The 26,386-nt window shown below is 43.0% G+C and overlaps 1 protein-coding gene across 3 annotated transcripts in view; it reads right to left on the bottom strand.

Moving 5' to 3' along the window:
- Positions 1-26,386, bottom strand: part of KDM1B (lysine demethylase 1B) — a 48,807-nt gene that overhangs the window by 3,735 nt on the left and 18,686 nt on the right. For all 3 annotated transcript variants that reach the window (XM_079776439.1, XM_079776437.1, XM_079776438.1), the window contains 13 exons: positions 25,086-25,290; positions 23,284-23,468; positions 20,244-20,420; positions 19,511-19,585; positions 17,266-17,403; positions 16,168-16,339; positions 13,103-13,230; positions 11,951-12,082; positions 10,908-10,982; positions 8,075-8,191; positions 6,713-6,838; positions 5,719-5,841; positions 4,051-4,203 (listed from right to left, as the gene is read on the bottom strand). In XM_079776439.1, coding sequence (XP_079632565.1) covers positions 4,051-4,203; positions 5,719-5,841; positions 6,713-6,838; positions 8,075-8,191; positions 10,908-10,982; positions 11,951-12,082; positions 13,103-13,230; positions 16,168-16,339; positions 17,266-17,403; positions 19,511-19,585; positions 20,244-20,420; positions 23,284-23,468; positions 25,086-25,290 — 1,806 coding nt within the window. The remainder of the gene's footprint in view (positions 1-4,050; positions 4,204-5,718; positions 5,842-6,712; positions 6,839-8,074; positions 8,192-10,907; positions 10,983-11,950; positions 12,083-13,102; positions 13,231-16,167; positions 16,340-17,265; positions 17,404-19,510; positions 19,586-20,243; positions 20,421-23,283; positions 23,469-25,085; positions 25,291-26,386) is intronic.

The raw sequence follows: 26,386 nt of genomic DNA, 5'->3' as shown, positions 1-26,386 counted from the left end.
AGACTCCAAGAATTAAAACAAGAAAGAAGATCGCTCACATTAGGATAGTTATAAAAAAAAAAACAGTGGTGTTGAGGATGTGCAGAAACTTGAACTCCTGTGCCCTGTTGGTGCAAGTGGAAAACAGTTGCTGTGGAAAACTATAGTGGATCTAAACCTTAAAAATAGAATTAGTATATGATCCAGCAATGAATGCCTCTTCTGGGTAAATATCCAAAAGAACTGAAAGGTTTTTTGTTGTTGTTTTTTTAGAACTGAAAGGTTCTTGAAGAGATATCTGTACACCCATGTTCACAGCAGCATTGTTCATAAAAGAATTTTTTTAAAAGGTAGAAGAAACTCAAGTGTCCATGACAGATTAATGGGAAAATAAAATGTGATAAATACATATAATGGAGTATTATTTAGTCTTAAAAAGGAAGGGCATTCTGACACATGCTACAACACAGATGAACCGTAAGGACATTATACTAAGTGAAATAAGCCAGTCACAAAAGGACAAATACTGTATGATTCCACTTATATGATGATGTTCCTTGAACAAATCCATAAAGACAGAAAGTGGTAGCTGCCAGGGGCTGAGGCGAGGGGAGTTGTTTATTGGGGACAGTTTCAGTTTTGTAGGATGAAAACGTTCTGGAGATGAATGGTGGTAAGGGTTGTACAACAGTGTGAATGTATTTAATGTCATTTAACCGTACACTTGATAGTTAAGACGGAAAATTTTGTTATGTGTAGTTTATCACAATTTAAAAAATAAATATATAAAAAGAAGAGAGGGGTCTAGAAAATTAAAACCCCCAGCCCTGGAAAGTGGTGAGGAGGAGATGTTCTGGGGAGGACAGCTTTGCAGGAGTCCTAGAGATCAATCAGTACAGATGGGAGCAGAGGGACAAGGATGCCAGGAACCGGGGATTAAAAAAAATAAAGGACTAACACCAGCTCATAGAGATTCAACTGTGATTTAGAGATGACTGAAGGGTGGGGAGGCAGGAAAAGAATTGGCTAGGATTAGGGGCTTCTAGTCAAAATGGTGGTGTAGGTAAATGTATCCTCCCACAACCACATCATAATTATCTGTAAATTACAGAACAATCATCATGAAGAACCGCCTGAAATCTAGCTGACCAGAATTCCTACAACAAACAATTGAAAAGAAGCCACATGGAGACTGGCAGGAGGGGAGGAAATGCAAATGGGTTGGTCCTGTAACCATGTGTGGCAGCTAAAAATCGGGAAGGTTATCTTGGCTTTGGAAGTAACTCCTCCCCGCCCTCCCCGAGGAGCAAGGGGTCCCAGCCCCACACCAAGCTCCCCAGCCCGGGGTTCCAGTGCCAGGAAGAAAAGTCCCCATAATGTTTGGCGGTAAAAACCAGTGGGGATTGTGGCTGAGTGAGACAGAGGCTGCTGGAGTACCAGGCAGTTCCTCTTAAAGGGCTCATGCATAGACTTATTCAGACTCATTTCCTCTGAGCTCCAGCACCAGGGCAACAGCTTGAAAAGCACCAGACATAAAGGGAGGAACTGAATTGTTTGGCATTAGGGTGAGAAATGGTGGGGCATCTTTCTCTCCCGGACAGAAGTGCTGGCAGAGGCAATTGTTCCTTTTCTGAGCCCTCCCCCGAGAGCTAGCAGACAGGTGCCATATCTGAGTCTCCATCAACCTGGCTCACACTGCTGGCCCTGTCCTGGTGATTCCCTGAGACCCTACCCCACCCAAATGCAGGCCCATTCAAGCAGTTTCCAGTGGCTTTTCTATACAAACTGCTGTCTTGACTCATACTTCAGACTTTCCTAAAATTTTTCAAACAAGCAGCATCTGGCCTTGGTGTGCCCAGTACTTCTTGCTAAGTGGCCCCAGGCCCAGCACACTAGCAGCAGCCAGCCTTGGTTAGCAGCTTGACCTCACCTGGACACCTCCAAGCACAGCACAAGTAGCAGCAATTTTCCGATCACTTAGTATCTTATGCTGGGGGCCCCAGGCAGAATACAAGAGGCGGCTAACCTAGGCTTGCACCTCCAAGGAGGCCCCAGAGCCACTGCCACTGGTGGACAGCTTTAGACCATGTTGAAGCACCACCCAACCACATCTGTAATACTTTTAAATAATAAAGATAAATTAAAAAAAACACACACAATAACATGCAAAAGGTTAAAGACAAAAAGAATCTTAAAAGCAACAGGAGAAAAACAGTTACCTACAAGGGAGCACCCATAAGACTGTCAGCTGATTTGTCAACAGAAACTTTGCAGGCCAGAAGGGAGTGGCAAGAAATATGCAAAGTGATGAAAAGAAGGATCTACAACTAAGATGACTCTACCCAGCAAAGCTATCATTTAGAATCAAAGGACATATAAAGAGCTTTCCAGACAAGAAAAAGCTAAAGGAATTTATCACCACCAAACCAGCATTACATGAAATGTTCAAGGGTCTTCTTTCAAAAGAAGAAGAAAAAAGATTAAAAATATGAATAAAATGACAATAAATACATATCTATCAACAATTGAATCTGAAAAACAAAAACAAGCAGAACAGAAACAGACTCATAGTTACAGAGAACATTTTGATGGTTGCCAGATGGGGTTGGGAATGGCTGAAAAAGGTGAAGGGATTAAGAAGTACAAATTGGTAGTTACAGAATAGTCATGGAAATGTAAACTATAGCAAAGGGAATATAGTCAATAATAATTCTAATAACTGTGTATGATATCAAATGGGTTTGAAATTTATCAGGATCATTTAATACGTTATGTAATGTCTAATCACTGGGATGTATACCTGAAACTAATATACACTGAGTGGCCAAATTATTATGATCTCTGAACACATAATAATCTGGCCACTAAGTATATATCCTATATAATAAAAGGCTAATATGCAAATTGTCTCCTCAACCAGGAGTTCGACCAGCAGGCAGGCCGGCCAACTGCCCATGTCCCCTCCCCCTGTCCAGGCTGACCAGACCACCCATGCACGAATTCATGCACTGGACCTCTAATAAAATATATATATATTTTAGAGGCCCGGTACACAAAATTCGTGCGGGGAGATCCCTCAGCCCAGCCTGCACCCTCTCCAATCTGAGACATCCCTCTCACAATCCAGAACTACTAGCTCCCAACTGCTCACCTGCCTGCCTTCCTGATTGCCCCTAACTGCTTCTGCCTGCCAGCCTGATCACCCTGTAACTGCTCCCCTGCCAGCCTGGTTGCCCCTAACTGCCCTCCCCTGCAGGCCTGGGTCTCCCTCAATTGCCCTTCCCTGAAGGCCTGGTCGCCCCCAACTTCCCTCTTCTGCCGGCCTGGTCACCCCTAACTGCCCTCCCCTGCAGGCTTGATTGCCCCCAACTGCCCTCCCTTGCAGGCCTGGTCCCTCCCAACTGCTCTCCCCTGCTGGCCATCTTGTGGCGGCCATCTTTGACCACATGAGGGCAGCCATCTTGTGTGTTGGAGTGACAGTCAATTTGCATATTACTCTTTTATTAGATAGGATATACACTGAGTGGCCAGATTATTATGCGTTCAGAGATCATAATAATCTGGCTACTCAGTGTATATTGTATGTCAACCATAATTGAAAAATAAAAAAATATTTAAAGTTAAAAAAAAGAAATAAGCTAGTGAAAAAAAGGGCTTATTATGACTGTGTAAGAATGGAATCAATAAACACCCTGGCTTGGCAGTGAGTGACATTTACCTAGTCATATCATATAAACACTGACAGCAACTTCATTGTGAAATAACCACGTTGTGAAGAGACTAAATGGGCTAAATCTTTAACCTGACAGAAAGTCAGTAGATAATGTCTAACTTGTTAAATCAGAAGACAATATAAATATTTTAAAACATAAAGTAAATTCCAGAAGATATAACAGAAAGAGTTAAAAATTGCTCTGGGATTTTGAAGAGGATGCTGAGAGGACATCTGTTGTTTGTCATCATAAGACTTGACAGTATTTGACACAGGTTTTAAACTCTGGACATACATCACTTTAATTAAAAGAAAGTAATCAAAATAAAAGTAATTGGGTTCAGGATCATGATACACACCTCGCCAGCAAAGAAGATGGTTCCCTGTATTTCTTCAGCAATGATGTCGTAGGCTTCACCGCTCCCACCTGTCTTTACAAAACTGTATGCCATCTGGATCCAGGGGTCTGTGCTCCACCGAGTGACAAAATATTTTGTGGGATCTGGGACTTCCTGTGTTGATGTGAAGCAATGATAAAACGGGATCAAGAAGCGAGTTGGACATGATGCAACACAAGCATAAACATACAGTCTTCCCTCCCATTGGAAGTTGAGCTCCTTGTAGCCATTCTGAAACAGCCATCCTCACTATGTTCCTCTGACCCCGTTATGACTCTCCCCGTATCTGTGCACTATTCTCTACCTCTTGCCCCAGCTCTGCAACCTACCCCCACTTGTGTCTCCTCACTTTTCACTTTATCCTTCTGCCAAACACACATTCTCCCCCACCTACCTGGGGCCATCACCACTGGCTAAGAGTTTGGGCATTCCCTTCCCACCGCCTGGCCTGTGCTACAGAGATGGAAAGAAAGGGGTCTCTGGCCCAGAGTCGGAAAGGGAAGACTGGGGTTCTAGGACCTTAAGGTGAAATTCTCAACAGGCTCCTCCATAGACGGCTATCCAAGGATCTATTTCACACTAAGTTTCAAATCATTTTGTAGGCTGACTTCTGACAAGCACCACCATCAAAAAGATTTATATAGAAATTATGTCCTTAGATCTGAATAAATAATTTGAAAACCAATTTTTGGACAAAGACACACAGCTAGAGACTACTGTGAAATACAATCACATCATGCCGAAGTTAACACCCCTGGTGCCTCTAATTTATGTAACTTCTGAGTCATTTCACTTCTTTTGACTTCTGTTCCTTTATATGAAAAAGATACAAGCCACACCATTTATAAATCTCCAGAGACTGTGAGATTTAGTAAGTTGGCAAATAAAAAGTATCCTGAGCTCCTTTGAGAGAAGAGAGACTAGCTACACATGTGGGGTACAAGAAAATTTTGGACAACGTCCCTTTAAAAGGAAAGTTGTCGCCAAAGACTACTGGGGTTTGGGTAAATGCAGACTCTATGGGAAATCCTGAGCCTTCTACATCCTTAGGAAAGAAAGGGGGTGTGCATGATGTGAGGGGAAGGGAAGGAAGACAATAGTGTAAGGGGGATTGGGTACTGTTATGGGCTACATTTGTGTCTGCTAAAATCCATATGTTGAAGCCCTAATCAACCACTACTTTATAATGTGACTGTATTTGAGAAAGAGCCTTTAATGATGTAATGAGAAGTTAAAATGGGGTCGTTGGGGCGGACCTTAATCCAGCATGACTGGTGTTCTCTTAAGAACAGACCAGGACACAGACAACACAGAGAGGCAGCCATGTGAGGTCACAGCGAGAAAGCAGCATCTGCCAGCCACAGAGAGAAGCCTCAAGGAAACCAAACCTGACGACACCTTGGTCCTGGACTTCTAGCTTCCGGAATGGTCAGAAAATAAACCTCCACTGTTCAAGCCACCCAGGCTGTGGTATTTTGTTACGGCAGCCCTAACACACTAATGCAGGAAAACTTGGGTGGACAGCTGGATACTGGGAGAGAGAATAATGGGCCCACTGCCTTGATTCCTTTCACTTGGTAGCGATGGCTGGGTCTGGCTCCACCGCTCCGGAGAGCCGGCGTCTCTGACCTGCTCCTTGAACAGCTCCCGGAGCGTGGCCATGCACTGCTGCAGCACCTGCTTGTCGTCTAGGTTCCGCAGGGAGGCCACCGCCTCCCCAGCAATCACTGACATCAACACGCTGTGTTTCTTCTGGACACATGAAAGGGAAAAGCTTTGGTAAAATGTTCAGTTCTAAAGAAATGACGTCGCTCTCGCCAGTTAAATTTCATGATTTCCTACGGCCCCCTATCCCTTCCATCACCCGTCTGTTTTCCTCACAAACACCCGTTATTCGCCTGTGCATTTTGTTACTGCTCCCTGCTGAAGAGACTCAAGAAGCAATGTCAGTATCAAGTTCAGGGTTCTCTTGGCTTTTCCCTTTTATGAACTTGTTTTAGAAGAAGTGTTACGAGGTTGTGTAGGAAAGGCTATGGATAACATAATGGAAAGAACTCTCTCCAATGGTAAAGAAAATTTGCCCTGGGCTCCCATGAGAAACCTTTTAAGATGTTTCTTGGAATGGAGACAGAAAAGAAACTGGGATTCTTTCGCCTGACATCAGCACTAGCATACCTTTCAAGTGGTGAGTATGCCCTCCCCTTTTTGTTCCCCACCAATCATATCTACTGGCACCGAGGCCTGCCTTCACCCGGGCCAATCACATCTCACCCTTCACAGCACCACTGGGGGACCTGTGGAGAGTGCTCTTCAAGTACCACTCATCACTGTGCTGTTGTGGCCTCTCCCTGAGGAGTTCCCCCATCGGCCTGAAATAACAGTTTCCACAAGTGACTAACTCATTTCCCAGGCAGTAACATTAGTACTTCGAGAAAATATGGCAGATATTGGGGCTCCTATCCTACAGGAAAATGTCCCAGTCCAAGTATCCTCCCAGAATATAAACAAATACCCAGAGTGTCCAAAATGTCATTAGTTTCTGAGCTTGATATGTAAATAATTACCACAGCAAATTTTAAACTGTGATAAGGGAATTCAAACCACACTTCACCAATAACTTTACCTGGGGATCCATGTCATAGAATACAGCAAAAAGCCCTCGCTTGCTGGCACTAGGAGGAACGTGCCCGAAAAAGTCCGCCCCTTGAACTTTACTGTCCCAAAATCGATAAGGAAATTGCAAGGCAATCTGGAAAGTGAGCAAGAGGAAGATGGTTAAGAATTTCTTGAATCAAAAGTACAGCAATCTCTAAGAAGTAACCTATGGCTCGTAACTAACGCTACGTTCAAAAAAACCTCACTACTCCCCTTCATGTTCCCACCTCCTTTCTCCTTTCTCCTTTCCATGAGCATCTGGCCTTTTATGTCCCTCACTGACAGCCTCTAGGCTAAACTAAAATGCAAAACACCCTGAGACATGGCCTTGAGGCTTATGTCCATAAGATACATTCTGACTCCTCATAGGTATAGGTCTGCGATACCTGCTGCAGCACTGGCAGATTCTACTGAAAGAGATTTTAAAGGCAGAGGGGGAAAAACATTCTCCTCATTGGGGCTAATTAATGGAGGGCAGATGTGGAAAGCAGAAAAAAAATATTTACTTATATACCAAGTTCGAATTATGAATAACAAGATTCATCCTCCTGAGGTTAAAATTCACAGACCTCAGCTAGCTCTCCTTATCCTATCTAATAAAAGAGTAATATGCAAATTGACCGTCACTCCAACACACAAGATGGCAGCCCCCATGTGGACACAAGATGGCTGCCACAAGATGGCCGACAGGGGAGGGCAGTGGTGGGTGATCAGGCCAGCAGGGGAGGGCAGTTGGGAGGGACCAGGCCTGCCAGGGAGGGCAGTTGGGAGGGACCAGGCCTGCAGGGGAGGGCAGTTGGGAGGAACCAGGCCAGCAGGGGAGAGCAGTTAGGAGTGACGGGCTGGTAGGGGAGGGCAGTTGGGGGGGACCAGGCCTGCATGGGAGGACAGTAAGGGGCAACCAGGCTGGCAGGGGAGGGTAGTTAGGGGCAATCGGGCCGGCAGGGGAGCAGTTAGGCGTCGATCAGGTTGGCAGGGGAGTGGTTAGGGGGTGATCAGGCTGGCAGGAAGAAGCAGGGGCAATCAGGCAGGCAGGCAGGCAGGCAAGCGGTTGAGAGCCAGCAGTCCTGGATTGTGAGAGGGATCCCAGATTGGAGAGGGTGCAGGCTGGGCTGAGGGACACAACCCGCCGTGCACGAATTTTGTGCACCGGGCCTCTAGTCTTTTCATAATGTCCTTTTGTATTCTGCAGGAACAATTACTCAAATTAAAAGGAAAGCTTCAAATTTTACTTGGACACAAAAATTACCCACTACTTCTCAATATGAGAAGCGAAGGAACTCCTGTCATCTGGCATTAATCTCTGTGGTTCTAGGGCTTAAGTAATCACCTTTTCAATGATGCCTGCGCCTAAGCTGTTGATGGCCTTCATCTTCTTGTCTGACAGCGGCGGGTTAAACTGAAGGGCGCCTTTCTGCAGTAAGGCCAGTGGAACCGTGACTAATGCCTGTGGGGAATAATTAACAGTTAAAACGCAAGCAGCAACTGGACCTCGTACCACTACAACTCAGTGGGTGCACTTCCAGGGAAATTCAGAACATTCCTCTCTACTGCCAGGCATCAGATAGTCAATATCCCAGGCTGTTATACTCGTAAGACCAAGGGCTGCCATGTACACGCGTAGGTTGTTCACTGCACAAAGGTGCATGGCTGAGCAGACGTGGCACCCACATGGAGGAACTTGCAGAAAGGACTTGATGATTTACAATAACCCCAGGTTCAGAAGAGTCAACAGATCCCAACCCTGAAAAGCAGTGCTGTAAGAAGAAATGTACCTAATGTGGAGTGAGGAGAACTCGACTAGTGTATCATTCCTGACACTTTCTAATGTGTGGCCAAGCTAATACCTGCCCTCCTAACCTCAACAGATTGGGGTCATGCTTCAAACAAAAACCCTTACAATATACATCAACATGCTTCATAAATGATAAAGCACTCACAAACACTAGGGATTATTACAATCATGTAAAAACCACATGAAATTTTTTTAAAAGAGGAAGCAATTTATTGCAGGGTCTCAAATGACTTACAGAAGTCAAGTAAAAGCCAGACTATACCTTCCAAATCATACAGGTGCATCTGTGTGACCGAACCATTTCTTATTGAGAGTCTCAGCTGCAAAGGAGTCTGGGAAACTGTGTGTGTGTTTGTGTGTGTGTATGTGTGTGTGTGTGTGTGTGTGTGCACGCGCGCTTACTTTCCATCATCTACAGTGCAAGATAACAGGAGATGGGAGTGGAATGAAGCTGAATGCCAAGCCGTGGCCTTCATCAAAGATTTAGTGTATTTGGCTTGAATCCCAAACTCCATGATCACAGGAAATTCAGAGTTCTTCCTGGGATTTTGGATATATAAAGAAAACTACAAGAATATAAGGTCTAGAGGCTTTCTTAACAAAAAAGCTTTCAAAAGCACAGAAACGTGGGTTAACTAATAGGCACAAGATATGAACATACCCTGGTAATGAATAAAGCTAGATATCAGTAGAAGCAGCCTAGATTGAATTACAGTTTGTCAAATGTTTTATCAGTGCGTCCTGCTGGGTGGGAAATCTTTCACTTATAAACTGGGGAAACTTCCAATTCAAACCGTGTGATGTGTGCTGACAACCATAAATATTTGCTTTCAACCTTCAGAGCAGGCTTTGAAAGGCAGGCTGAAGCTACGCCCTAATATCCCTGGAAAGCCAGAACACAAAGAAAGCCGAGCAAGCGTGCCTGATCAGGGTCAGCAGAGGGGACCCAGCAGGGCGAGTCTAACTAGCATGTTATCCTGGATTCCAAAAGGCCAAGTTACGAAATACCAGAGGTTGAAGTATTGGCTGACTTGCAATTTTAAAGATTTTTTTTTTTAATTACCACTAGGAAGAACTTGAGAGATGAGCCTGATTCTCTCTGGGCTCACAGATAAGGACACTGTGGCCCAGGAGTGCTCCACTCTGGCTGCATGCTGTAAACACTTGGGGAGCATTGCAAACACGACCAGACCATTTCAGTGAAAGTCCCTGCAGGGTGAGGTTTTGGAGCCTTTCTTTTTAAAAAAAAACACACACATTTTTTTATTGATTTCAGAGAGGAAGGGAGAGATACAAACATCAATAATGAGAGAGAATCACTGATTGGCTGCCCCCTACTGGGGATCGAACCCTGACCTCCTGATTCATAGGTCGGTGCTCAACCACTGATCCACGCCAGCCGGCCATTGCAGCCTTTCTTTTAAGGCACCTTTCAGGTGATTCTAATGTGCAGCCAAGACTGAAAACCACTATTAGTCCCAAGTCTATAGCACCACTACTCACTACCCAACTAGGTAAAGGCAGGAATCATATGAGGACCCATCCCCTGGACTCAGACCTCGTCTTTCCATCTGACATGCAATCCTTTATTTGTATATGACTATCAAGGACTGTGAAATACTTTTAGATCATTGAAAAGTATAAAACATAGCTAGGTGATAGTGTATCAATTGTACTTTTTGGTAATCATTTCAGACATAACTAAATTTAAATACACTTAATGAGTTTATTAGTCCCCTTCCACTCCAAGTAAGCACTTTGTTCTCCAACATTACAGAAATCTCTGTGATTTCACATATTACATTACAGCACTTTACACTGTCCACCTACATAAGTGGTTTACAAAGAATTCAAATAATATAAAAGTACAACAACTTCAGTTTCAAAATGAAAACACAGATCTTTCTTGATTTTGAAAAAAATGGTTCCATGATAAAACAAAGAACAACAACAAAAAGCCCTACCAACCTGGAAAACACTGAATTAAAGTAAAATAGGTCTTTTTGAATGTAGGACTTTTCAGAACCTTTAATATGCTATTTAACCCTAAAACTGAACTGCAGCAGACAATACTTTCCAAACTTATGTGGCCAAAGAATTTATTTTTCTTGTGCAATTTCCAGGACTAATGTACCACAGAACCCACTTTAAGAAACACTAATCAGAATTCTATCTGCATGAATCTATACAGTGTTAGATTAGTTAGATCAGATTTGCATATCCACCACACAATTAAGTGGACATACAAAACTCCTCAGAAATCAAACAAGGCTCCAGACAGGTTGCCAAAGGCCAACTTCTTGGTAGAAAAGACATCTTTCTCTTACTGCCAAGCTCCTGAAACACCTAGAGAAATTCTAGCACTTACCTTTTGTGCTGTATACCCTGTCCCATCTGTCGTGGTAACTTGTACTTCATCTCCAGAATAATCAACCTTCTGTACCTGTTCAAGAAAAACAGAAAAGCATGATGGAACCGCATGTCCCAGGACCCTTCCCAGTTCTGATAGTATGTGAGTTTATGTCTCCAAGGCTATGGGAAATCATTTCCTGGCATTCAGAGATCAAAACAACAGTTACAGCCTATTTCAGGGAACTACCGCTCAGCCATTAAAATTCATAAACACTATGTCAAAATGTGGCAAACCTTTATAATGTAGTGTAATATTTGTCTTTATGATGACAACAATGTGTAATACAAATGCACAGGAACAAAGATTTGAAGGGAAAGCTTTAAAGTGAAAATAACTGCTTTGGGTCAGGAATGTTGTAAGCAACTTGAACACTTTATCCTACCTAATAATAGAGTAATATGCAAATTGACCGTACCTTCGCTACACCCACAAGCCACGCCCACCAACCACACCCACCAGGAAACAGTAGCAGGGACGTTGGGGTGTGGCAGAGCCCAAGGCCGGGAAAGCCTCGGGCGGAGGCTTTCCCGGCCTTGGGCACCAGCAGGGAGCCTGCATGGATCGCAGGCAACCACGGGGGGTCGGCTCCTACGATCCATAGCAAGGACACTGGGGTGCAGCAGAGCCAAGGCCGCCGCCCGGGGCCAAGCCCCGACCCTGAAAGAAGGCAGAAGGCGGTGGCCACAGCCAAGGCCTAGGTCCCCGGTGCCGGCAGAAAACTGGTGCAGGCAGCCAGGTGAATGAAGGTCTATTGCACGAATCTTCGTTTAAACGGGCTGCTAGTTATTAATGAAAATGCATCTGCGCTACTATTGTTTCCAAACAGTAGCAACTACGCAACTGACATGGATGGTACTAGGAGCGTATCACAGAAATACGCGGAGGCACCGGTTGACAGTCACAGCAAGTACCTGTCTCCTGTGTCATCCACATGCACCAAACTTCACATCCTCCAAAACTAAGGCCAAACCAGAGCCTCCCAATGCTGTCATACTCACTGGAGATTTGAGCCGAATATCTAGTCCTTCAGCCAGTTTTTCAATGATGACGGAATAGCCAGGAGTGAGGAGAGTATGGTCACCAGCAAACTGGGCAAAGAACTCGTTGTGGTCCCAGGAGCGAGCAGACACCTGGGAAACAACAGGAGAGGTTGGGAACAGAAGAGGGGTTCCCACCTCCTCTTGAGGCTGCACCGAAGGGACAGGAAAGGACTCCAAGATGGGAAAAGCCACTCGAGATAGGAGGGCAGGGCTGTCGTGAATAGGGCAAAACATGATGGAGGGAGGGGACACACAGACCAACGCAGGTGAATCCCGCTGTTGGGGAAGGGAATTGCTCAACAATGCACAGGAAAGCTACAGAAGACAGACATGATTTGGGTGTGGGCACCACTCCTCAATAAAAATAAAATCAACAACCCCAGAAAAGGGGAATTCTATGAGAGTAAAACTGCATTTGATCAACTCCATATAAAAATATACCAACTATAGGTCTTCAACATGGAAACTCTACAGAGGTTGAAATGCAGCATGATTTTGGAAAACAGTGCTATTCCAATCACCATGAAGAATCAAATGAACATGAAGAGGTCCCAAAGAGGACAATTCGGTCAGGGGCCATCCGTGGAGCCACCATTCAAAACAGAATATTTAAGTATCAAAATCAGTTAAATTAGGCAAGTTTAAATTTATTTTAGCAAAATAAACAGACCATAACTGCAAGGATACTCTTTTTTGGTCTTTTGAGAGCAGAGTTTTCAGACCATGCAGGGTTCCACAGAAATGCCCCCAGGGCCTCACTGAACAGCACGGGAGGAGGGGTGAACACACAGGCTCTGGGCCCCTCCCCACTTCAGCCCAGCAGACCCCCTGTATTAGGGTTACACACTGAGCTTCTTCACAGGCATTATTGGAAAAAATAGTTTCTCTAGCTTTTTTAAAAAATAATTTTTTTTTCCAAAACCACTGTGAGGTCATTAATATGTTCTGAAATCATGGTTTTCGAACTTTTTAAAATAAATTTTATCTTTACTGTTGCAGCAAAACCATTGTTTCCTGTTTATCCAAAGCAGCCCAGGTTCGATATTGAGATGACATAAAATATACACAAAACAAGCACCCCGAGGCACGCTTTGGGAAGGCCAGCCCCACCTGATGGAGGTTGCTGCCACAGGCATATTCCAGGTTGCTGAGGTGAAACTGAAGCACCTGCTCCTCCAGCTCGCTGAAGTGGATGCCGGATTCCTTGATGAAAGCTTTGTAGATCTCCTCGATCTTCTCTGCAATGGGGGTGGGCCAAAGCAGAGAAAGCAGCTTCAGCAGTGTTCTCTAAGGCCTTATCTTTCGCTCTCAACCTCCTTCAACCCACAAAACCCAAAACTTCGGGAGCCCTTTCCTGAGCCAACGCAGGGAAAGGACATCTGGATGAGGATGGCTTCTCTCGGGAAGGAAAAGCGTATCTTAACCGGGAACAAAGCTATGTAGGTTCTGTATCTCCAGCCACGTTTCATTTCTGCTTAGCTGAGAAGCCGTTTCTTCTTTTGCTCAAGATACAGAAAAGCACCCCCTGCGCCTGGCAGGACAGACCCTCAGAGAGGATTCCCACTCCTTCCTGGTCACACTGCCACCACCTTCGAATCAGCTGGAGGATCTGTGATGCACTGGCCACTGGCTATGTTCTCTCCCCAATAAGAATACTCCACCATGAACTGCCATCACGTCAGCCCTCTGCCTCAGCACCTTTAATTACTGGTTCTCGTTGCCGGTGTAATAAATCCAAAACCCACAGCCAGACTGTGCCAGCACGTTTTTAGCTTTTCCAAACACGGCAACACCACCTGCCCACTCACAGGCTCTGCTACAGAATCTCTTCCCGGCCCTGCGGGGCCTGGACTGCACCCCTCACCACAGCCCCCCTTCCCCGCCCCACTCCCAGGCCAGCGGCACGGACTCTACACGCCTCAGAAATTGCGTCTTGTTATCTAACCCCAACACGTAACTATTCCACTCAACTGGAACTTTCAACTACACACACACAGCACTGTGAAACCATTCCAATGACCATCTTAGACTCCTTTCTGGGGGGGTGGGAGAGACTCACGATTGACAATTTTAAGAATCTTAGGCCAGGTCACTTCTTCATAACCTTCCTGGGAAGATGACCATCCAATGCACACACAGCAGACACACAGCTTCTATACAGCACTGTGAACTCGCTTGACTAGCAACAGAACTGAGTGTCAGTCGACTTTTTTGTTTTCTAGACAACTCAAGATTCTCATTTAAAATGTCCGTTCTCCCCTGGACTGTGATGTGGGGATGCCACAGCACCTCTGGATTTGCGCCAGGCTGTTGGCCCTAGACCACCTGGTGCTTTTTTTGTGTTTTTTTTTAATCACTTTCAGAACCATCTTGTAGCAATCCCATTTCTGCCTCCTGTTGTTTCTATTTTCCTTAGGTGTTGTAGAGGCCAAGAACCAACACTGTTGGAAAAATATATAAAATTAAGTATAAATAGGTTGAGAAAAGTCTAAAAGCAATTTTTATGTAAATACTATCTAAAAGCTTTAGTCATATGCTTTGTGAAATTAACTAACTTCTTAATATTTATATATATATATATATATTTTTTCCAGCTAAGTGTTAATAAAGTAAGATCTGAGATAGCTGAGATGCTGCTAGCAGGATATAACTAACCTTATATAGAGATGTGTGCATTATTAAAGCTTTTCAAAAAAATGTATTATAAGATAAAACAACTACTTACACAGTAAGTATTGCTGGCCCTCCCTTATTTTAAGTAAGGCCAAGACAGAGCTATATTATTACGTTTTTATTTGGTGACACTGAAAGAAGTCGAAAGAAAATGCCATCCAGCGACCACCACACATGTGAAAACCAGTACCAAATTCTGAGAACTCCCTGAAAGTCAGCCTCATAACTACCCTCCATTCCACAAAATTCAACCACTCACCACTTGGTCTGGACACTACGGCATATAAGGAAATGACCCCTGTTGATCTCAGTAAGTTTCTGAAAACATTCTGTTATGGTTTGTCTATCAACACTCACCCAGGTGATCACAGTGCGGGTCAGTCTCAGGGGGTGGGGAGGGCGGCTAAACAGCAGGACACAGCCTGTCCCTGCTACTGAGAAGTTACCCCAAACAGAGACCGATACCAGAATGAGGAACTAAAAATCCTCACAAAGAAACATATAGTTGAAGCAAATTAACAGCCTAAATGCTTTCAACAATAAAGAATTTAAATAAAAAATAATAATAAAATAAAAAGCAGAAAAACAAATCCTAAAAACTGAGTTCAAATGTTCATAGTTTAAGAAACTCCGAATTGCTTCCAAAAACGACACGTGAATTCACTAGGTCATAAAACTGTAGGTTAAGTAAATATCAACTTAAGAAGCAATATAGTAAAATCTCAGCTAGTACTTTCATGGAAATGAGTCATGATACACAGTCAAGTTTTCTAAAGAATTGTGATGAATACTGTCTATTTAGGGCCAAAGCCTAAAGAGTTTGAAGTAGTCCAACTGGTGTGACTCAGTGGCTGAGTGTCGACCCATGAACAAGGAGGTCACAGTTCGATTCCCAGTCACAGCACATGCCTGGGTTGCAGGCTAGATCCCAAGCAGGGGGCGGCGGGAGGCAGCTGATCAATGATTCTCATCACTGATGTTTCTATGTCTCTCCCCTTTCCCTTCCTCTCTCTGAAATCAATAAAGACTTATTTTTTTAAAAAGAATTTGGCAATGATTAAATTATAATACACATTCTTGCATTCTTAAACAATATACTTAACCTACTGCCCCCCAAAAGGAAAAGAAATCCTGGTGTACAGAAACTCTTACCTAGAAAGGACATTATGTGGTGACTCTTTATTCACATAGGGCTTACCACACTTTGCTTAAAAGGAAGCACCTCTGGGAAATTGAAAATCAAACATTCACATCATTTTTTTTAAACACCAGCTTTGGTGTAGAGAAAGATTTGTGTGGGTGCACACATAGGCAGCTAAAAGTCCCTGAGGAAGTTCTGCTCCCTCTGTAGACCAGTTGGGAGAACTCATCTGTCCAAAACGAATGCTTTGAAAGACTATTCTTATTGCATCATCAACCTCATGGATGAACGGTACTACTGCTGACCAAGCTGGGTTAGAATGAGACTCGGAGGAACAATCAGAACACCATTCTCCCCATACCTCCTAAAGGGACATCTTGGAGCTGAGTCTTATCCTTCCTCCACTCAGAGACAACATCCAAGAGAGCATTAAAATGAAAATCCATGCGCTTGTCAATAGTGGGGTCAGTAATTCTTCCACCTTCCTGAATTAAGTCACATCTTTCTCCAAATTTATGCATGCTGATGCCAAGCTTCAAAATAATAAGAATAAGAAGGTGAAAATTTTTCCCTGGAAAAAATATGTACAGGTTCTAAGCTGAAATTAGACAGAGCTCTCCTGGAGAAAATGGCCTAGTACCTCCCAAAGATAACGCTAAATATGCTTCACAGAAAATGGCAGCAAAGGCAGGCAGTGGGAAAAAACAGCATGACGTCTATGAGGCCTTATTTTATGAGAATGCGAGGCGGACAGCAACAGCTTCTGTGCCAGGCACTCTCCGGCCTGTCGGCCAAGGTTTATCAGTGCTGCTGATGCTGCAGCTGTGCACTGCCCTCTTCGCTCTGGCATCCTACCTCCTCTACGGACTCTCATGTAAATGAGCACACAAACACACAAACACTCACAGGGGTTGGAATTGAATTTACTGTCGATAAATATTTTAGGAAAAACCTTGGACCTACCAGGTCTTCAAAGAAACTACGCAGAGATGCCCAGTAAAAGGTAGGATGTCCAGTGAAAGCTCTCAGATAAAAAACAGATAATTTTTTTTAGTATAAGTATGGCCCAAATATTGCGTGCATAATACCCTGTGTAATAGCTGGGACATACTTATACTAAAAAAGTACTTGTTATTTATCTGAATTTAACTGGGAACCCTGTATTATTATGTGCTTCATCTGGAAACCCTAAAGCCACAAGCTAATCCAGTGGCCTGTAAATAACACACAAATATAATTCAAGATCTTAGAGAAAGAAAAAAAATACTCTAAGTCCTCTGGTAGCACCTTCTCACGGAGGCAGCGCTATACTTGTCTTTATCTACTTTTCAGAGAAGATGAGGGGGCAAGAAGTCATTCTGGAGTTGTTACCTATTACTTAAAAGCACATTAATAGTACACAGAAGCAAACTGAGAATTTCTTTTCTTTATCTACAATACAAATCTTAAAGAAACCCACTTGTTCACACATGAGTGCTACTGGGTTGTTAATACAGCCATTGACGATCTGGGCGCCTCTTCCCACTGTGACGCCTTTAAAAGATTTATCATCCCACACACGGCCTCCAATTCTGTCTTTGGCTTCCAGCACAGTCACCTGAAGAGACAGACAATTGGGGAAGCTAAGTAAGATAGAATAGTCTTATCAAAGGCACTACTATCAATGTAGAATAATACAGTTAAGTAAGTCCCATATTTGGTTAATGTTTTTATTACATTACTAGAGAAATGACTTGGAAGAGAAAGCAGTGTAAACAGAAGCCCAAGTGGCTGTTAACCCAGATTCTAATGATGAGTGAGTGGTCGGTCTGTTGGTGAAATCTTCAAATTATTCCCTCAAATCCCGTAATGATAAGATCCGATGAACTAGCACATGAAATGCAACTGGAAAGCTTTTACTAAATAGTATCCCATAAATTAAAAAGCACTATTAGAAACTAGGTTCAAGAGGAGATTTTTGTCTTATGAAATATCTGTGTATGTAACAAAATTCCTAATTTAACATTGCAAAAAATAGACCTTAACTTCCCTAAGATATGACTCCCTTTTTGAAAAAAAAATCAGGTCACCTTATGGGCTTGACTTAAGCAGGTTGGTCCCACACCCAGGCTGTTTAACTCCTTCAACTTTCTCATCCTGGTGGTACCAGGATGCTCCCCAGCGGGACAGCCCCGTGACTCAGTGCTACACCACACATCCCTGGGTGGCAGTAACTGAAAATGTGAGTCCTGTTCAGTGTAAGGCCAGTCATTTAGTCCCTGGGCCCTAGAATCTCTCCTTCAAATTGTTTGAGGTTCCCTGAGTTACCCATCTCTCTGGTGATTCAGAGGAATCTATTTCCTAAACATGAGAGGGATGGGTGCTCTCCGTGGGGTCTCCCTCATCACCTGGCGAGAGAAAGGGAAGAGTAATACAGATCCTCTAAATATTGGAAGACCTACATTCCTAATTTTTTCCAACCAGAAAGGCTACAACTGGTGGTTCTGCCCTCCCTACTTCCTTCTCTTATATTAACACAGAACCATTGGTTTCTAGTTTCCTTTTAGTGTGAGAGGAAGGCTGAACATTAAAGACTCTGGATCGTAATAACTCCTCTGTAACATAATCTGTGGGTTTCCCAAATAAAAGCAAACAAGAAACCTTGGCCCCAACATCTAACACTGAAATAAATAATCAATTAAAAAACCTCGTATCGTAATAGCTCTAAGAAAATACTTGCAAATGCAAACACGCATCCTATAAATCCAACTCAGGTACTTGTACTTTGTCAGCAACACAACGTAATTCAAGACTTAGGTTCTCCATTCAAACAAGAGGAAAACCTCTCAGGCACAGCTACTGAAAGCTTTTCTTGTCCCTGAAACCTCCATCAGAGAAGATTTTGTGAAAAAAGAAGTCATTTCTTCTAGCAAGATGGAGAAGAGCAAAAAGGCTAACTCAATTTTACCAAATTAATTTTCACATATGGTTTAAGTGAAAACCAGTCTTTGCAAAATAAGTTTATAAAAGGGAGATATGTGTCAGATTTAGGAAGTCACAGAAACCTACGGTTAATTTGAATGACTCTAATACGAATTAGACATTGAACTGCACAAATGGTTTTCATATTAGTTTCTATTTTGGCTAATTTTGAACAACTAGAATAAAGCAATATACCAGAGAAAAAGAAAAAATATCCCACCTTGGGGAAGCAGGCAACCCCAAACATGTACAGTACTTCAAAAGTCATGTAATTCTGTCTCAACCATGGATTAAGTAATTCAATCTTGCTTCCAAAAGCAAAGATTTTTGTTTCTCAGGATATAAGATGCAAAGGGTTCCTTTAATTTGCATAAAAAAATGTAACTGGGTATTTCAGAAACTTTTATAAAAGAAACAGTGAATTTCCAAACTGCTATCTGTTGTCTCAAACTATTGCAGGAATAAAGGATTTTCCCAATGACCCCAACTTAAAATCTCTTCTGGGTTGCTCAATAGAGTCTAAAACTCTCCAAAGCTGTGGGAATTTCTATCTTCCTCTACTTTTCTCTTATTAAACTAATTTCAAATTTTGTATCTTTTCTCGGATCGAGTGTAAAGACATAAAGATATCATATATTCATCATTCTTTGCTAAAATCATGAAGTGGTTTCTAAGTCTTAGAAAATCTGGAGCAGAGGAGCAGTTAACCATCTGTTTCCACCTCCACGAGCCAAAAATCTCACCTTAATTCCAAAGTTATGTAGTTGCCTAGCAGCTGCTAATCCTGCTGGACCAGCCCCGATAATGACGACTGATTTCTTAAAAAAAAAAAAAAAAAGGAACAATGTTATGCTAAGTGAAATAAGACAGTCAAAGTATCACATGATCTAACTCATATGTGGAATCTGATGAAAAAAAGCATACTGATGAACAAAATAGATAGATCCAGACACACAGAAGCATGGAACAAACAAATCTCTGAGGGAAGGGGGTAGGGATAGATTAACCAAAGAATTTATATGCATATATGCATTATCCATGGACACAGACAATAGTGCGGTGAAGGCCTGTGGGAGTGGGGGTGAGGGGTGTCACTAGGGGAAAAAGGGGGACATCTGTCATGCTTTCAACAATAAAGATAAATTTAAAAAAAATCTAATTAGAGCAATGAAAACAGTGTGCTGTTTTAGTTGTTCTGGAAGGTACTAACTACCAAGCAATGTTGGTTCATCTACATTTCTTTGATGCCCATAGCAGAAAGTTATTTTCCTAAAGAATACTGTAGTACTTTTTCTAAGTAATCCTTTCCTCTTTTCTACAGTCTAGGGGAACAGAATCCTCTCCAGAGAAACACATACTCCAGCAAGTCTTATTTTACAACTTTTATGGTGATAATGTGACTTTTGCTAGTATCATCAACAATGTACTGGCCTTTATCCTGACCGAGGGGTGTTATTGCTAGAGCTAGTCACCTACACTGTGGTAATCTTTAGGAAGAAGACGCTGGTCGGTGCCGACGCTGAGAACGCCTGTGTTGATGAGACCTTTTCTCGTCATAAAATAAAGTATCCTCTCCACTTCCTGAACGCACCGAATGCGCACGAGACCCCGGACAATGATGTGAGGAATACATTTATGAGGAGTAAGAGCTTCCTGTGTTTGAAAATAAAACCAAACTGTTAAGGCAAACAAACAAAAAGCAACTCTTGGTTCCTGAAAAAGTTAAACATAGAATTACCACATGACCCAGCAATTCCACTCCCAGGTACATACCCACAGGAATTGAAAACAGATGTTCAAAGCAGCACTGTTCAAATAGCCACAAAAATGTTCATCAAGAGCTGAACAGAGAAACAAACGTGGTCTATCCACAAAGGGAATATTACTTAGCCATAAAAAACACTGAAGTACTGATCCATGCTACAACAGGCATGAACCTTTAAAACATTATGCTAGGTAAAGAAGCTCATTACAGAAGGCCTCATGTTGTAAGATTCCATTTATACAAAATGTCAAGTATAGGCATATCTACAGAGACAGAAAGTGGATTAGTGACTGCTGGGGGAAGGGAGGAATGGGGAGTTACTGCTTAAGGACTGTGGGGTGCCTCTATGGGTAATGAAAAATTTCTGCAACTAGATAGTGATCATGGCTAAACAACATTGTATATGTACTTACTGCCACTGAAATATACATTTTAGAATCATTTAAATGGTAAATATTATGCTGTGTGTATTTTATCACAATAAAAAGAAACTATCAGGGTCCTGGCTGACGTGGCTCAGTGCGTAGAGCGTTGGTCTGGGCACCAGAGGGTCGTGGGTTCGATTCCCGATCAAGGGCACGTTACTGGGTTGCTGGTCCAATCCCTGCCCATGGTTGGGGAGTATGTGGGAGGCAATCAATCGATGTGTCTGGGTCACATCAATATTTCTCTCTCTCCCCCAACCCTCCTTTCCATTCTCTCTAAAAATCAATGGAAAAAGTATCTTCACTCCTTGGGTGAGGATTAAAAAAAAAGAAACTCTCGAAGTCATTCAAATTCATTATTTAACATGAAGAAATAAGATCAAGGGGAGGCTTGCCCGGTGAAGGGACAAAAGGCAGATACAACAATTTGTATCTTATCACATAAGTTTCTCTGCTAAGAATGACTGCTACAGGGAGTGTGGGGGCAGACTATATAACAAATAATACATTCCTGACTCAATAAACAATGCAACAAAGGCCACTGTAGAAACCCAGGCTGCTCTGTGCACTGGCAGCAGAAGTTGTATTCTTATCACGGATGAGGGGGGGCTGGTTGAGGAACTTGGAGAAAAAAGATCCCACTGCCTTTCTCTGCTTGGCCCAGCTTTGGCCAGGCCTTGGTCCATTTCAAAGATCCCAGAGTAATGCGGCCTGGGCTGGTGTGAAGTTAGAACAGGCACTGGAGGTGGGAGTGGGGGTCCCTACCCCTGGCCTCTCCTTTACTTGTCCCCAACTCCCAGCTCCACCAGAATCTGAAATACAGGAAGATGACTATACACTTGAAGGAGTCAAAAATAACACAACATTGACCTTCATTGCTTCAGAAGATAAACTGTTTGTATTTATGAAATTTAAAAGCAATCCTTTCAAAGTCTTTGATTCTTCTATTGCAAACATTTGTGTTTTTACCACTGGAGTATTAAATATATACGATATATAAACCAAGTAACAAAGGCCACTGTAAAAACTCCTCTCATTAAAAATGAAAATGGGCCCAGCCAGCATGGCTCAGTGGTTGAGCATTGACCTATGAACCAGGAGGTCTCAGTTCAATTTTCTGTCAGGGCACATGCCTGGGTTGTGGGCTTGATCCCCAGTGTGGGGCGTGCAGGAGGCAGCCGATCAATGATTCTCTCTCAACATTGATGTTTCTATCCCTCTCTCCCTCTCTGAAATCAATAAAAATACATTTAAAATATTTTTAAATGGATCCAGGCTGACAAGTTCAGGATTTTTTGTCCCCAACAGGTTTGATACAGGTGCTCAATAAACATTTGCTGAACTGAATAAAATTGTGCTCAGAATTTCCTATGAATAATAATAAAGATACACTTTTTAGAAACATCAGATTAATTTTTCTTCACATTAAAAAAATTTGACTTTGAATTTTAACTTATACTGGGGATGAATCATCAAACCTGTCGGGGACAAAATGAATAATTAATTCTACCTTGCCCAGCCTACTCACCTGGGTATAATTTGTATAAATGACCCATTACTTAATCAGGTCACCTCATACTGGAGTCTAATCCAGTGATATACTAGGGTGGAGCTGGCATATCTTTCTTGGTGGCCTTGCAAAATTATGTGCACTGAGAAGCCACTTGCTAATTGCAGAAGAAATTAATAAATCAGAAAAATACTGGGGTCAGAAAAGGCTTTTTTTTTTTTAAAGCTTGTATTTCCACCACACATACCACACACCGAAAATTTATCTTCACCCCTTTCAAGGCTGGTACTGTATGTATAAAGCCCCTAACATTTATTCAGTCCCAACAGAAAGCAAAGGTTGTTTGAGGATAATGAGGTGAATGGTTATAATTTACTTTGATAATTTAGTTGAATGCCCTCAATGGTTTAATCCAGTCTTTAGTGTTTCTTTCACCTTTTCTCCTGGCACAGCCATTGGAACTGTCTGAACCAAACTTTGCACCTTCCACTCACTCACAAATTCCGATAACACACGGTCTAAAGTGGTGGTTCTCAGGGAGGAAAGACTTTGCCCCCATTGGCAACAGCTGGAGACATTTTTGGTTGTCACAACTGGGGGTGCTCTGGCATCTAGGGGGGCGAAGAGGCCAAGGATGCAACTAAACACACTCTAATGCACAGGACAACCCCTCACACAGAGGCTATCCCCCCGACCTTCCAACGCTGCTGAGGCGGAGACACCCCGGTCGAAAGGTTCTACCCATAGGCGGCGTGGCTCCTCTCGTTCACAGGAAGTCTCTGTCGCGTGCTGAGAGCTACCATGCCCTGCACTTACTTTGCAATTAGTGTACCACAGGGCCAGGATGAGGTTCCTCAAGGCCAGGTACATGGTGGGGTCTCGGGAGTACTCTGGGAACTCGTAGAGCTCATCCAGCTCCATCACGTCCGGCCTCACGCACAGGGCTTTGCCGCACTCGTTGGGCTGGTAGAAAGGCTGGAAGTACCGGTTCATGCCTGGGACTGACAGAAGCACAAACAGGCCAATGCTCCAGGCTGTCACCTCCAAATGCGGGTGAATTAAAGCGCAATATCAAACCAACAAGGACAGCCAGGTCCAGCTCCACAGCCTGTCCTGCTGTGCTGCTGCTTCCTCCCTCCAGTTAGACAACATAGGTGGAAATTAAACACACGTTTTCCCCTTCTTCACAAATTTAATTTCGATGGTATGGACAATTCTTTAAAAGCTGTAATTGTGGTAAAAAAAAAAAAAAAACCAAAACCCAAAAACCCACATACTGTAAAATTTACCATCTAAACCATGTTTAAGGGTACAGTTCCGTAGTGTTAAGTATATTCATATTGTTGTACAACAGATTCCAAAACTTTTACAACTTGCAAAACTCACTCTGTACCTACTGAACACCAACTCCCCATGGAAAAATATTTTAACTTTTATTGGATTTTTTTCTGATTATAAGTTGAACAGGTTCATAGGGGAAATAGCAATCACTAACTCCTGATCATCCTCGAGGGGGGTTTACAGACTACCAGTGCTGTTTCTGTGAATGGAGAATTTTAATATTATAGAAATTTGTTTTTACAAAGCCAGAAAAAAATGCTACTTTATAATATTTTCTTACTTGTTTGTTTTTTTAATTTATGACATCGAGAACAGTTTTCCATGTCATTAACTAGGACTTCAATGGACATAATATTTTCTTATCATTTAATCATTCCACTAATGCTGGGCATTGAAACTTCATCCAATTATTAACTATTATAAGCAATGCCACAGAAATTTCTTTGCACAAAACCTTTGGACTTACGTTATAATTTACTTTGATAATTTAGTTAGGATACATTCGTAGGATAAAAGTTTTTGATCACACTGCCAAATTGTCCTTCATAAATGTACCAACCCACTAATTTGAGCGTCTGTCCCATCCCACTTAAACTAACACTGGGATTGTTTCTCTTCTGCTTTCATTTCGACCACAGCTACATTTTTAGAGGACCCAGTGTTATAAGTTAAAAACCTTAAGACAGGGCCACAATGTCAAAATCTATTCACATCATCAAAAATGAAGTCGGTAATTAAAAAATAAAAAAGTGTTTGGGCAGAAAATCTAGAATTCTTGCTTGTACACAAAGAATTCCAATGTGGAATTTTAAAGTCATGACCAACAAGCATGCCTGTCCTGACCTAAAGTTCTCAATTTTTTTCAAGAGTGAATCATTCTGCTGAAATTCTCAATGGCATCATTAGAAGTAGAAAGACTCGGAATAAAAAGAAGGACGCTCAGATAGTCAAAAGATTTCTTCCGGCATGTTAGAGTTTGCGTTATCATCAACTTATCCAGCTTTCAAATACATACTCATTAAACTCTGTAGACAACAATTCCTGAACACGTGTTATAGGCTTTCCAATCACTGAGGGAAAAATTCACTGCACAATAGACACAAATGACATGACGTCCACAGCATAACCAAATCTACAATATAATGAGGTGCTTTATAGCACACCCTGCACACACTAAGTCTTTTCCATTCCGCTCACCCACACATTTCCAGGGGCTGGGGGGAGGCGGGGCGGGGGCGGGTGTGGGGGGAGCAGAGAGTGCCAGGACCAGCTCTCACCCAGCACAGAGGGGACCGCCTTGGAGTGCTCCAGCTTCCCGGGGCTGGCGTCGCTGGCTGCGCGGTTTGTGCTGGTGCAGGAGGGGCTCATGCCCACGCAGTCAGGGTAGTAGGCAGAGAGCAGGGGTGCTGCCACGCTGTCTTTCAGCAAAGGAGGTAGAATGAGCATGGAGTACCACCAGTGGTTGGAAACTTCCGACACTCTCTGGAATGGGCAGAGCGAGACGAAGAGGGACAATGGCGGACAGGAAATGGACATGCAGATTCAGCCAAGGACAGATGACTGTCTCCACAGTATTCATCCGTAACCCCTCTGCTCTGCCTTCTCCCACTCGGCAATCCTGCACCAGAGTTCAGCACGCTCAGACTCTGAAACAGAGGTGGCCGGCGACGCCTGGAGAGCCACGTTTTGAAGGCAGAGTTGTTTCAGACACACAGCAACAACCTCCCCATCCCTCCCTCCGCTCCTCGGCAAACCCACCCACTCCAGGTCAGCCTTGAAGCTGCACCCATTGACGACAGGCCGGTTTAAGTGTGACATGACCACTTTCTATTCAGTCATCATTTTATCTTCCACCCCCCCTTCTTACTAGAACCTAAAGATCATTTAAGTTGAAAAACTGGGCAGAAAAAAAAGAATTCACCTAAGAAGTAGCCAAGCATGACTGCTTTTTGCCAGAGGCTACAAAAATATTTTCAGAGGGGAAAAGTACACTACAACCATTGAAATAGATGCTAAATCTAGAACTGAACAAGTAAAAGCTATTTTTGGTCTTTAAATGTGTGATCACATTCCAGAGTTGATTTAACATATGGAATCATTGGATCAAAGCATCCCCATGATGACTAACTCTTGCAATAAAAAGAAAATCTGGTTGGCTCGTAAAGCAAACTCCACAAATCCTACGGTAGACAGCCTTTTCTAAAAGTGAGCCTGAATACATGCCCCAAGAATTCTAAGAATCTGATACAGGAGAACCTTGCGCTCAGAGCCCCTCTGATGTTAGTTTTCTAGGCTCCCAGCAAATGCCAGTTGCCATCAAGCAGGGGTGTGTGAACTCAGGGTCTACAGAGTTAATCCAGATTGGAGATGCATTTTGTTTGCCCTTCAAGTTTCACAGAGTCCGAATCTGGGACAAGCAATTTTCAGTTGATTACAAGCCCCAACACTCCTTATAAATCACTCCCAGCTGCTTCACACATTCATTGTAAGTGCCTCGCCCCAAAGGCATTCTGTGTACAATCTTTGTTCTCAAGGCCTGTTTTAGGCTTGGGCCCTGAAGGGAAGCTGCAGTCCCTTC

Source organism: Cnephaeus nilssonii, assembly GCF_951640355.1.
Source record: "Cnephaeus nilssonii genome assembly, chromosome: 7".
Lineage (NCBI taxonomy): Eukaryota > Metazoa > Chordata > Mammalia > Chiroptera > Vespertilionidae > Cnephaeus > Cnephaeus nilssonii.
Note: the sequence above shows the minus strand (reverse complement) of the source record. Positions and strands in the feature narration are given on the sequence as shown.